Source organism: Leucopleurus acutus, assembly GCF_964270905.1.
Source record: "Leucopleurus acutus genome assembly, chromosome: 5".
In the NCBI taxonomy this organism is placed as follows: domain Eukaryota; kingdom Metazoa; phylum Chordata; class Mammalia; order Artiodactyla; family Delphinidae; genus Leucopleurus; species Leucopleurus acutus.
In genome coordinates, this window is record NC_139147.1 from 132691294 (window position 1) to 132703394 (window position 12101).

At 39.5% G+C, this 12101-nt stretch overlaps 1 protein-coding gene across 1 annotated transcript in view; it reads right to left on the bottom strand.

The window, feature by feature from the left end:
- The window catches only part of NEK11 (NIMA related kinase 11), a gene marked incomplete at its 3' end in the record, with an annotated part of 145020 nt that extends 133006 nt beyond the window's left edge, over nt 1-12014 (bottom strand). The window contains 2 exon segments of the mRNA XM_082839292.1: nt 9084-9352; nt 11888-12014. Of these exon segments, the coding sequence (XP_082695418.1) occupies nt 9084-9301 (218 nt within the window). The 5' untranslated portion in view covers nt 9302-9352; nt 11888-12014.
- Nucleotides 12015-12101: the final 87 nt, after the last annotated feature.

Genomic DNA, 12101 nt, shown 5'->3' on the forward strand with positions numbered 1-12101 from the left:
GCCACTTGAATAGAACCAAGAACAAGAAGGGCTAGTTACAAATTATACTCAACGGTGTCATGCTTGCTTTAGCATCAGGAAACTAAAGTTAGCCCGGAAAATATTGGATTTGGTCATCGAGGTTCCTGTGGAATCTATCAAAAATCACCTCAGTCTTTGCTATAACACATCTTGCCAGAAAAAAAGTCCTTTGTTAGAGGATAAAAACTTGAACTGTCCTATGCCCATAAAGTTTTGTTCTTGCATTTTGTACATTCATCCTTAAAGTATTTTGTTTTATTTATTGAATAAATGAGACAAAAATCACATTTAAAGTAATAGGCTTACACAAATCTTTTGTTTTTAAAACTTGGGGTAGTCAACAATGACAATGTTGAAGGACCAGCATATCCAATTACATTTAAAAATTATTATTTACTAAAATCACTTAGATATTCCTCCCCCCATCTCATACACTTATGAAGAATAACATTCCTTATTTCCTGGGGGTATTATTCAGTGTTAGCAAAACCATTAGCTTCCCTACTCACAAATCCACCAAAACAATACATTGGAAGAATAGAGTGGGATAAGGAAAGAATTTAAACAACCAGTCTGAAAATCTAATAAATATACTATAGTAATTTATCTACACTCTTTTCTTGTCAACAGTTGTATTTTAAATAAATCACTTTTGTTTTCTTTCAAACAATAGTAATGTAAGAAAAAAGCATTTTAAAAAAGGATTTTTGTGTGCTGTTGTCTTCCTTCTAAATGCTTCTTGGTGATTCAGTCTTCAAGCAGGCTTGTTTGGCCCCCTGCCCAAGACAAAATGAAATGGAGGGTTTCCCTGCATCCTACTCATCCTAAAATATTTTATTTATTAGTCATCTCTCATCCGTAAATATTAAAAACTAGATAAAAAGCTCATTGATTCTTTTATGCTAATACATGCAGCAAAGCAGCCTCAGGAAGATGTAAATCATTTACCCCAGAACGTCAACCTCATTACCATGATTGAGGTAAGTCAGTGTGCAACCTGCCTTCTCTTCTCTCCTTTTCCCTTCCAGCTCCCAACCCTTACATGTTGCAAAACTGCCAGAAGCTCAGAGGCTTGAGTTACTGCAGACCAAGAACTGGCAAAGCCCAAAGTGAAGTCTAAGTTCAAACTTACCCTGTCCAGATTTACCTAGGTGGAACCTACACACAATATCCTCCAGAACATGAACTACTTTAAAAGAGATTTTAAGATGCACTCATAAGCTCTATTAAAAGACTGAAGATTTTAAGGGGGAAAAAGACATGATCACTACAATTAAAAAAATGAAGAAAACTGTATTTTCTGGTAGGGAAAAATAGAAAGAAATCATTAGTTTCCTCCAAATTGTCTTCATAACTCTCCACTGCATAAACCACTGAATCCTATTAAATTAACTCAGCCCACTCAATAACCCAATTCTACCATCACAGATGCCCACTGGGGAGAACTCCTGTTAATACTATAGAAATAACAGCTTTAATAAGAGTGCAGAGAACAGGCTCAAAGCTGGACTCATTAAATCTACTGTTTTATTTAGAATGACTCAAAACTGAAAGTAAGGATATGTTAAAATAATTAAGTAAATCAGACAGAAAATCCATAAATAGGTGTTAGTAGGTGCATTGGTGTTAGCAGGTGCAAAATATAAACAGTAGCTTTACTGAAGGCTATCTGCTATTAAATAGCAGAAATTACTGTCACATTCTGAGTCACTGAAAGCTGTTTCAAATATTATAAAAATCTATGCATTCTAGTTAAGAACTATTACTCATTTTTAATTATTTTTGACACTGGCAGGCTACTATAATCAATTTATTAATTCTCTAAGAGGAAATAATGTCCTTTTTTGTAAACAGTGAAAACCTATACACAGAAAGGGAGGCTTTTTAGTTTATTCCTTATAATATGAAAACTGACTTCTCCATTTCTCAATGTGTCAGAAATAAACTTGAAAATGGAGGAAGTCCTTTTTCTCTAATTACAACTGAGCATCTGAGCAAATGTGCCCATAATCCATAACTGGCTCAAATATTCTTCAACTGAATGCACAGAATGCCCATCACTTCTCAGTGATCGAAGCTCAGTTACTCATTAGTTTTCCAGACTTAAACCATTGACAGAAAGGATATGATGAAACAATCATTACATCAAATCTCTGAGGATGCAAAAAGGCACAATAGTATTTTACTTCTACTTCAAAGAGAGTACCAGAATCTACCTAGCCAACAAGAAGGAGCTAAATGATATTAAAGCCATATGGTGGACTATTATGCAGGCATATTATATGATGCTTTTAAGAATATTCGATAAGATGGGAAAATACTTATATTTTAGTGTTTCAAAAAAAAGATGCAAAATTATATATACACTGAATGGAAATGTTCTCCCATCCTTTTGCCTAGTTCAGTGGTCCTCAAACTGCAGTTCTCAGGCCAACAGCAACAGCTGTTAGAAATGCAAATTCTCAGACCCCACCGAGACTTGCTAAACCAGGAAGTTTGGGAGTAGAGCCCAGCAATCTGTGTTTTAACCTGCCTTCCAGTTCTGATGCCCAATAACGCGTGAAAACCACTGGCTAGTTCTTAATCATTCTTGAGGTCTCAGCTGAAACGGCATGTTCTCAGGGAGGCCTTGCCTCACCAAAGCTCATCCTGCCATCTTAGGTCTGTTGTACCTATAGCAACCAAGACTTTTCTTTCACAATACTTAATGGCAGTTTGTAATTATTTACTTTTATGATCATACAATACGTGATTTTCTCTCCCACTAAAGCAGATACTCTCAAGCCTAGCTATACATTCAAATCACCTGGAAGCTCTCAAAAATCCAGATGCCTGGGGTGTGGCCCAGTTAAAACAACGTATTGGGGTGTGACTCAAAGGTGTATTTTTAATATTGTTATTTTACTGTTCAGCCACAATTGAGAACCACCCAAATCAAGCTCCTTAGAGAGCAAGTGACCAGAAAATGGGGACCAGATTCGTTGAATGAATATGTGAAGTTTCTTCTACTTTTATTATGTGGATTTTTTTCAAGCTTGCACATGGTATAAAATTCCAAATGTACAAAAAGTGTTCAATGAAAAGCAAGTCTCCTTCACTCCTCATCTTCAATCTCTGAGGCAACCACCATGACCAATGCCATATGTTTCCTTGAAGATTAAATAAATGTCTGTCAGTGCTTACAGAAAAGACCAGAAGTTGGGTGGCAGGATTACAGATCATTTTCCTGCTTTATGCACACCTGCACTTTTTGTAAAACATGCGCACATTACCTCCAATATTGGAAAAGGAGGTAGCCTAGGGTTACCTGTATGTACGTGCCTCTGGAGCTGTTCAGCAGACACACACTGGCGCTGAGGGTCCCCAGGAAAACAGTCACTTGGAACGATATTCTCTGCTATGAAGAAGAGACCCTTTATCTGGCTAATCAAATAACTGTCTAAATTGTTCCACCTATTTTTAGTTATATTTTCACTTCTGATTAGATATTCAGCTTCTCCAGACTCACACCAGAAAACAGTAGAAAGGTACATGAAAGGAGATACTCACTCATTCTAGGCCCAGAATTAAGAAGTGGCATCATGATTTATAGATTCATCTTAACTGAATTTGGTTAATATAAGCCCCTCACCAAGACTGACCATCTCGAAGTATATTAAGATGAAAAGCTGAGGAATGGATCCTAATGTGGTGGCTTAACCATGGTTCTGTCCTTCAAAAGCCCTGACTCCCACCGCCCCACCCCTGTTGGTGGCTACTGCTCAACACAACACTTTGGAAATGGGCCGTAGGCCTGAGGTGTCCTCAGAAGGGACTGGGCTAAGGAGAGCCATTTCACTTTACAATAAAGGACCCAGACTGTTGTGGGGTTTTTTATTACCTCTTTATAACTTTTCACCTCCTTCACTCTTAAGGTCTAAGGCCACTCCTCTCTTGCTGTCAGTGTGATTAATTCTATCAGCAGCCCCCAAACCCCTCTCCTCCATATTGTCTCCATGGCTGGGTGGGAAATCTGCTTGTTAGGACTTTTGAAAATCCACTCTAATACAGGCCCAAGAGCTCTCCTGGGACGCAGGGTCCTAGGTCTCAGTGTGTGGGCTTGAGGACACTTCTCTAAGGAATTGATAGCCTTTCCTATTTAAGATCCTCATGCTGGGAAGAAATGTCCTGTGGAGAGAGAAAGCATTTCCATGTTAACCATGTTGACTATATGTAGGCAAAGACCAAAGTGTAGGTGCACAGTTAAGGGGGGAAATATTTAGATATTACATGGACAGAACCAAGGGGGGAAAGAATGAAAGCTCTTACATAATGTACAGATACCAGTAAGATAACGACTGTATGTAGCTAAAAGAGAGCTGGGCAGTGGCCATTCCAACACCTCTAAGAGCAACCTGCCACACAGATGCTAAAGCACTGCACTGGCTGCTGGTTGTTTTATGTATGTTAATTCTGCCTCTCTTCTAGACTGGAAGTTCCTAAGGGCCAAGCCTTGTATCCTATTGCTTCAGTTTCCTCTCTGGTACTCAGTCCAAAGCAAAGGTTTATTACATAAATTGTATTAAATACTTGAGTTGACAAACTAAAAGACTAGAGCAGAAAATCAACTTCACATAATAATGTCACTGTATCTTAAGTGTGATGAAATATTTTTAAAACCAGCATCCTATGCTGATAAGATTCATGTTGAAGTTCACCAACTATGGCCATGATTAATTGTGTATTTTAATCACGTACAAATAATCATATAATTCAGGGTAAGCCTATTTCCTTAACATCTCTTTTCTATTAAATTACACACAGTATCTAAGGGCCAAAGTAACTTACTAGCTTATCAAAATCTTGTAGGTTTGCTTAATAAAAAATTGACAGCTTACATATATATGGAATCTAAAAAAACCCAAAAAATGGTCATGAAGAACCTAGGGGCAAGACAGGAATAAAGACGCAGACCTACTAGAGAATGGACTTGAGGACACAGGGAGGGGGTAGGGTAAGCTGGGTCAAAGAGAGAGTGATAGTGTATATATGGACATGTGTACACTACCAAATGTAAAACAGATAGCTAGTGGGAAGCAGTCGCATAGCACAGGGAGATCAGCTCAGTGCTTTGTGACCACCTAGAAGGGTGGGATAGGGAGGGTGGGAGGGAGGGAGATGCAACAGGGAAGAGATATGGGGATATATGTATATGTATAACTGATACACTTTGTTATAAAGTAGAAACTAACACACCACTGTAAAGCAATTATATGCCAATAAAAATGTTTAAAAAAAACCTGACAGCTTAACAAAAATATAAAATTATGAGCTAGAATTAAAATAATCTTTAGGAATATGAGTTAACATTATCACACCTTCAACATCCATTAGTCCAGAGTTTCCATAATTATGAAAGAAAATATTCCCAAATACTGTTTTATGAATTTCATGACACAGAATATAATAAAGTAAAAACCTCTATCTCATTCACTAATCATTTTAAGCTTAATTTTATTCTACTGTGATAACTAAAAAAAGAATACCAGATATATATATATTTTTTTAATTAATTAATTTATTTATTTATTTATGGCTGTGTTGGGTCTTCATTTCTGTGCGAGGGCTTTCTCTAGTTGCGGCGAGCGGGGGCCACTCTTCATCGCGGTGCGCAGGCCTCTCATTATCGCGGCCTCCGTTGTTGTGGAGCACAGGCTCCAGACGCGCAGGCTCAGCAGTTGTGGCTCACGGGCCCAGTTGCTTCACGGCATGTGGGATCTTCCCAGACCAGGGCTCGAACCTGTGTCCCCTGCATTGGCAAGCAGATTCTCAACCACTGTGCCACCAGGGAAGCCCCAGATATTTTTATGCCAAAAAAAAAAAACCCCTCTCGAAACATACATTAATCAAGTGTAATGCCTGTGGCCTTCTTTTTTTAATTCCATAGCGAATGCAGAAAGTCAATAAAAATGCAAAGGAATATGGTATTTACATTGTAATTAAAATTCACAACATCATAGTATATGAAAAATGTCGATGGTAGAGTGGTGCCCTCAAGTGGCACAGTGATAAATTGCACTGTCTAACGGGAAAGTTCTTTGATTAATTAAATCTAAAGTGCATATCGCCTGGACCTAGAGTTCACAGAGGCTGGTAACAAGTGTCCTACAGACCAGCTGGGGCTCACGGTCTACCTAAGTCCCTCCTTTAACAAGGGTACCACGGGGTAGTCTGGCATGTAAAGGTACCATACACTTTCCTTATTATCTCAGAAGGTTAGGGGTGTGTCTGCAAAACGTGAAGAGAATCAGATCTACTCTGATCTGTTAAGGGAACAGCATTCATAACATTACAGAAATCTTTTTAGAAGGTATTTTCTATCCAGCCCTTAAAGAATTTCCTATGTTTATGGTCTAGTATGTAAAGCAGAATTTAAAACCTTATCTAACCAAATTGCTTGAAGAAAGGGTGGTACTTGTTGATGTGCTTTGATCACAAACCAAAGGTTCACCTGTCAACACTCTCAGGAAAGGATCCTAAAAATATGAGTTTAGTTTCCTGCCTCTGTATATGCATTAAACACAACAATCGCTGATGAGCTGCTGCCTTACACAGCTAAAAGGTCAACATTCTGAGGACCAGTTTCCTTCCGACAGCCATTGAGATATGAAAGAAGAGATATGAAAGAAGAGATGGCAACAGAAGCGTTACAATCTCAAGAAAGATCCTAGAAGAAGGTTTTAAAATCACATACCTGACACCACATTGCTTTGCTTGGGAGACTTACCTCTCTTAAAAGTGTAATGTAAAAAGAAAAGCTTCCATTTAGTAGAGAGTTCCAGTTGCAGTTATTGGGTGGTGTCTAAGAAAACTGAAGCTCAGATTAGGAACCTGCATAACCTTAATCTCAGTTAAGAACAAGACTGGCTTTACTTCCTGACCTGTTCACTTCAAAGCCTGTGGTCTTAACCCGTGACACTGTACTGCCTTCCTTTGAGCATTCTAAGATTTTGTGAGCAGCCATATCCATGATTCTTCATGATTTCAGCAGTTCTAAAAGTCAAACGTCTACAAAAGTAGGCAGGTAGTGGAAAGGTGTAAGAAACGGTAAGGAGTGGCGGGAACGTGGTGAATCGGAGCAGAGTCCAGGGTCTGCCTAAAGAGGGCCGCTGCCTGCAGCTCCAGTCCACACTGGCTACACAGGTGGCAGTGTTAGCAAATATTTTGATTTTTTTCAAGAGAAGATGAAAAGCTCAATTTTATGAAAGCGACCCATTTTTAAATACTGGCAACTAATTTAGATTTAAAAAGAAACAACTCTGCAAGCCAAACAAAAGACATCTGAAAGTTGAATGTGACCAGTACGTAATATGTTGTAGAGATTCTGATGATGAATGATTCCTGTCCAAGAGATTTTAGACTAGACCTTTGGTATCAAATGATTTGTCAATTATCCTCACTATTGAATTTACTCTACACACCTAGGCTTCGTCTGCCATCTTCAGCTCAAGTCATACATCCTAAGATGAGTTCAGGTACAGTGAAGGTCACTAACAAATCACTTCCCATTCAACAGGCCCCAGCCCCCTCATCTCTCTCATTCTCCTCCCGCCTCCCTACACACACACACACACACACACACACACACACACACACACACACACACACACACACACACTCATCACCTCAAGTCTGAAACTTTCAAGTTTGGTCTTCGACATCTTATGTCACATCCCTTTAATCAACTTTTTTTTCCTATTCTCTTAAATTCTTCACATTCCTCATTAGTTGAAGAAACCAAAATTGGATACATTCTTTACATTATGATTTTTATAACTCTTGGGTCAGATTTAGGTCTTACTCTTAATGTTTCCATAAAGGGTCTCTAGTAATTTTCATAAATTTATCATCCTGTTCTAAACAGCTGGAAGAGTATACCTCTAGGATTTAAGGTAAAAATTTATTTTTTGGTAGAAGTCATAAAGCATGTTCAGGACACCAGAAAAGTGCCCAGCATTATTCCCATTCTTCACATAGGAATTTATCAAAAATTATGAAGTCTAGATAACTACTTTTTAAAATTCTGGACACAGAGACCATTTAAAAGGCTGATTTTTAAATAAAATAGTAGCATCAGTAACATTTGCTTTTATAGTTCCTATGACATATTAAGAAATAGAAAAGTTTATCACACTGATTTTAAGTCCACAGTCCTATGGGCAAAAGCTGGAACAATTTAGAGTAGCCTCAAAACCTCTGAATGAAAGAGTAGATTATGGGATGGAAATCTGTTCTTCTCAAGGGCTGATTTCTTGTATCACTCTTCCTTCTCCCTTCTCTTCCTCCTGTGTTTGACGTACAAGTTTCTTATCCTAACTTCAGTTCCAACTAACTTTTCACTGCAGCACATTCAAACAACTTTAAGCTAAAAATGAAGATTCATCCTTATTTGTAAGAGATGTACTGTCCAACAACATTAGAGTTTTTCTCTACCATGGAAGTTTATAGGGTTTGATTAAAATCAAAGGAAAGGAAGTAACAAGAGGGTCATCAATATAAGATAATTTTAGATGGGAGCCCCTGTGTGGTTTAAATGTCTAATTTGAGGGCTGTATGACTACAGACTTTGAAAACCTCCTCCATGGGAAAAAGCAATGCAAAGTCAATACCGTATTTCCTTCAGTACACTCTATTCACCTCAAATGTGAATTACCATCGATTTGTATTTCCTAACATTTCTAAAAATGCAGTCATTATAAAACAATTCTTATTTTCTCATTCAAGTCCCAATCAAGTTAAGTGGAAGCAAGGCTGTAATTGAGACTTTGGTATGCATAAAAATCTTACTTTCACATAATTTACCCCATTTCCCTACTCTAGGTCACTTGGGTACTTCACTCACCTTCTGAAATGCCTTTAAAAATCTCATCTGAAGACATCATTCAAGGAGATTTTCTATCTCTTACTAAATTCTTACTTTAATGCAAAAAGCAAAGTAAACAGTACTCCGTGTTTTTAATCAGCTAAGAGCTGCACACACACAGCAGCCAACTCAAGATTTGCATTAAGTATTTTTTACTTACAATTCCTCTCCTTGTTTGGCTTTCTTGTCTGACACTAGATAGACAGTTCCAAAAGTTCCACTGCCAAGTTTCTGTTGAAGCGTGTATCTTCTTGCGATCAAAGGCTTTGGACATGTGGAAACAGCTATTGATCCACTCACACACTTAGCAGCCTCTCGGAATTTCAGCATTGATCCAAACAAGAGAGAACTGTTTGTTTGCTTATCGAAACTCAACATGCAAGTCTCCTAGGAGATGGTCAAATGCATCCGAGTAGTGTCGGTCAATGCCTTAAAGAGGAAAAATCCAGTGGTGAGGTCTAATGCGTGCTGAATTATTCCTAACAAAAAGTGTAAGTTTCTGACACTGATACCTGTACCTTGATTAGTGGACTGAACAACCCAATATTGGTTAACCTTAATTGAGAAAATGTTAAAAGGTAGAGATACTGCAGATTCCAATAGAAGGCAGTCTTTCACAAAAACAGAGACTTCCCTCAGGCATCTAAATTTGGCAAAACTGAGTAACAGTCAAATTTCCCCAAGTTCTGAGATGTATATATGTTTTCCAATCAATAATCTGTTTAAGACTTTATACTCCCTACCTACTTTTTAAAAAACATCCAAGTACAAGAACTTTATAATTTCCTAAAATCTACATATCTGCATCAAGCTTTATGTATTCTTTCTTCCCACCTTATGTCTATTTTGATTAATAAATGGTGAGTTAGGATTAAACCAGAAATTAGCATGTTGCTGGTTTCTTTCGATTTTTTTTTCTGTGGACTTTAAACCATGATATTTGAATTTATTAGATGTGAAGAGGGATATGGATTCGAAATGAATTTTTTCCCATCCTAAGCAAATTCTGATCCAATGTCTGAAGTTTTTTTATTATGCACACTGTGTATAGAGTAATCTCCCTGGATTGGAAACAAGAAGTGTCACAAATGCAGTTCAAATCTAAAATTGTATTTTAATGTTAGCTGAACATAAATTTGTTATAGGTAAATCTGTAATTCCTCAAAAAGCTATAAATGTACAGCGGAATTATGAAAGGCAGGACTGTTTCATATGAGTATGTGTATGGTAAAATCACTTTTATTTCATCAAAATGTAAAATGTTTTGTTAGTAATTATGAAAAGTGGGTTTTATTTTAAATCTATAAGAAAAACATGATTTTAATAACTAATGAGAACAGACTGTGTAGTACAGGGAACTCTATTCAATGCTCTGTGGTGGCCTAAATGGGAAGGAAGAGGGGATATATGTACACGTGTGGCTGATTCACTTTGCTGTACAGCAGAAACTAACACAACATTGTAAAGCAACTATACTGCAATGAAAAAAACAAGGAAAGAAAACATGATTTTAAATTGAAGACTGTGCTCTGGAGTCAGGTCAGTCCATATTCAACAATTCCAAAGCTGTAAGACAAAAACCTATTGTGCATAATGACAAAACAAGATGCTATCTGTGTACTTTGGGGTACATGGCCAGTGGACTTCATCATGGTGGTGGCCAATTACAAATATCCTTGGAACAGAACATAAACAAGGAAATGTCTATTTACAGCATTTCCCTTCTTGAAATAATGTATTAATCAGTTAAGTTTCACCTAATGCCAGTGAGAAGGAAAACTAGTAATCAGAGAAGGAAGGAAAGGAAGGAGGGAGGGAAAAACCAAATCACCTAAGTGGCTATGTGATCACGACAATACTAAAACATCAGCATTGGGTTGGAACTTCAGAGCTGGGGCCCATACCTCAAAATGCCTGAATTATGTGGGATTATCAATATTACAGAAATTAGTGAAATCTACTGCTGAAAAAACAACTGGAGAGCAGGGCTCCCAATGTGTCTTTGTGTGCTTCCTCCGATCACATAAAAGTGATGCTTTCTGGCCAAATTAAGCTGTTAAAAAAAATGTATGGACTCATGGCCTTTTCAACTGTAAAGGACACTTTCAGTAATCCTTCTTACTGGAGATAAAGGTCCCTGTCTAGGGAAAGTCAGAATAGTTCTGAGAAGTCCAATTTTCCAGGGGCTCTCATTTGTAAATGAGCGTTTAAGCCCAGCAGTGTCTAAGCAATGTGGCAAGGCTACAGAGTACCTCGGGATTAGGCTCCCTCTGGCCCAGCCTCCCAGTAGCAGCCCGGCCGCCCCCTCCCCAGACCACTCAGTCTCCTCTGTGCGACCACAGAGCCACCCGAGAACTGGTAAGCGTCCACTCGCCCCCACCTCACGGAGGTTGTAAAGGAACCTGAGCGCAAGGAACACGCCTTCTTTATCTCTGGGTCCTCGGTGCCTGGCACACAGTAGGTTTTCAGTAAACTCTGTTAAGGCAGATAAGCGTCCAGCAGACCAGCTTGCTGCCCAAGGGGGGCGGGGGGGGGGGTATGTGGTGGGAAAGGGAGAGACGGTTCACAAAGCTGCACGTTGACCCTTAGTGGGGGAACTGTGGGGCTGGGGGCACAGACAGGGAAGGGCAATGTTTACCAGTCTCCTCCTAGGTAACAACAAGAGGAAGCAGATCTGACACCGGATTCTGCTAAAGTAGGAATCTAACCTTAAAGGTAAACCTTAACCCTAAGGTTAAAAGAATAATTCCTTGCCTCAAGTATTTTAAATTTACATTTTCGCAAAGCGGGTTAACACAAACGGAGGAGGCACAAGCCACACATCCTCCCGGGACCGGAGCAGGTCCGGGAGGTAAGAGCCGAGGGAAGTGAGGAGGCGTGGGCTCGGAGGCCCGGAGAGGCGGCCCTGAAACCATGACCTTCCCGGCGCCAGGAGCCCGCGAGCCCCGAGGAGCCTCCGCGTACCTTTTCGGGTGAAGGCCGAGGGGTGGTAGCGCCGCGCGCGCCCAAGGGCCAGCCAGTAACCCGGATGCCGGAAGAGGCGCCTCACATTCTTGCAGCGGGGCCAGCGAAACTCGGGACCTAGGTTGCCAGGGAGACGGCGCGGGGCGTGCCGGGAAGTCGAGCGCGGCCGCTGGGCGCCGTTGCCAGGGAGACGGCGCGGGGCACGCCGGGAAGT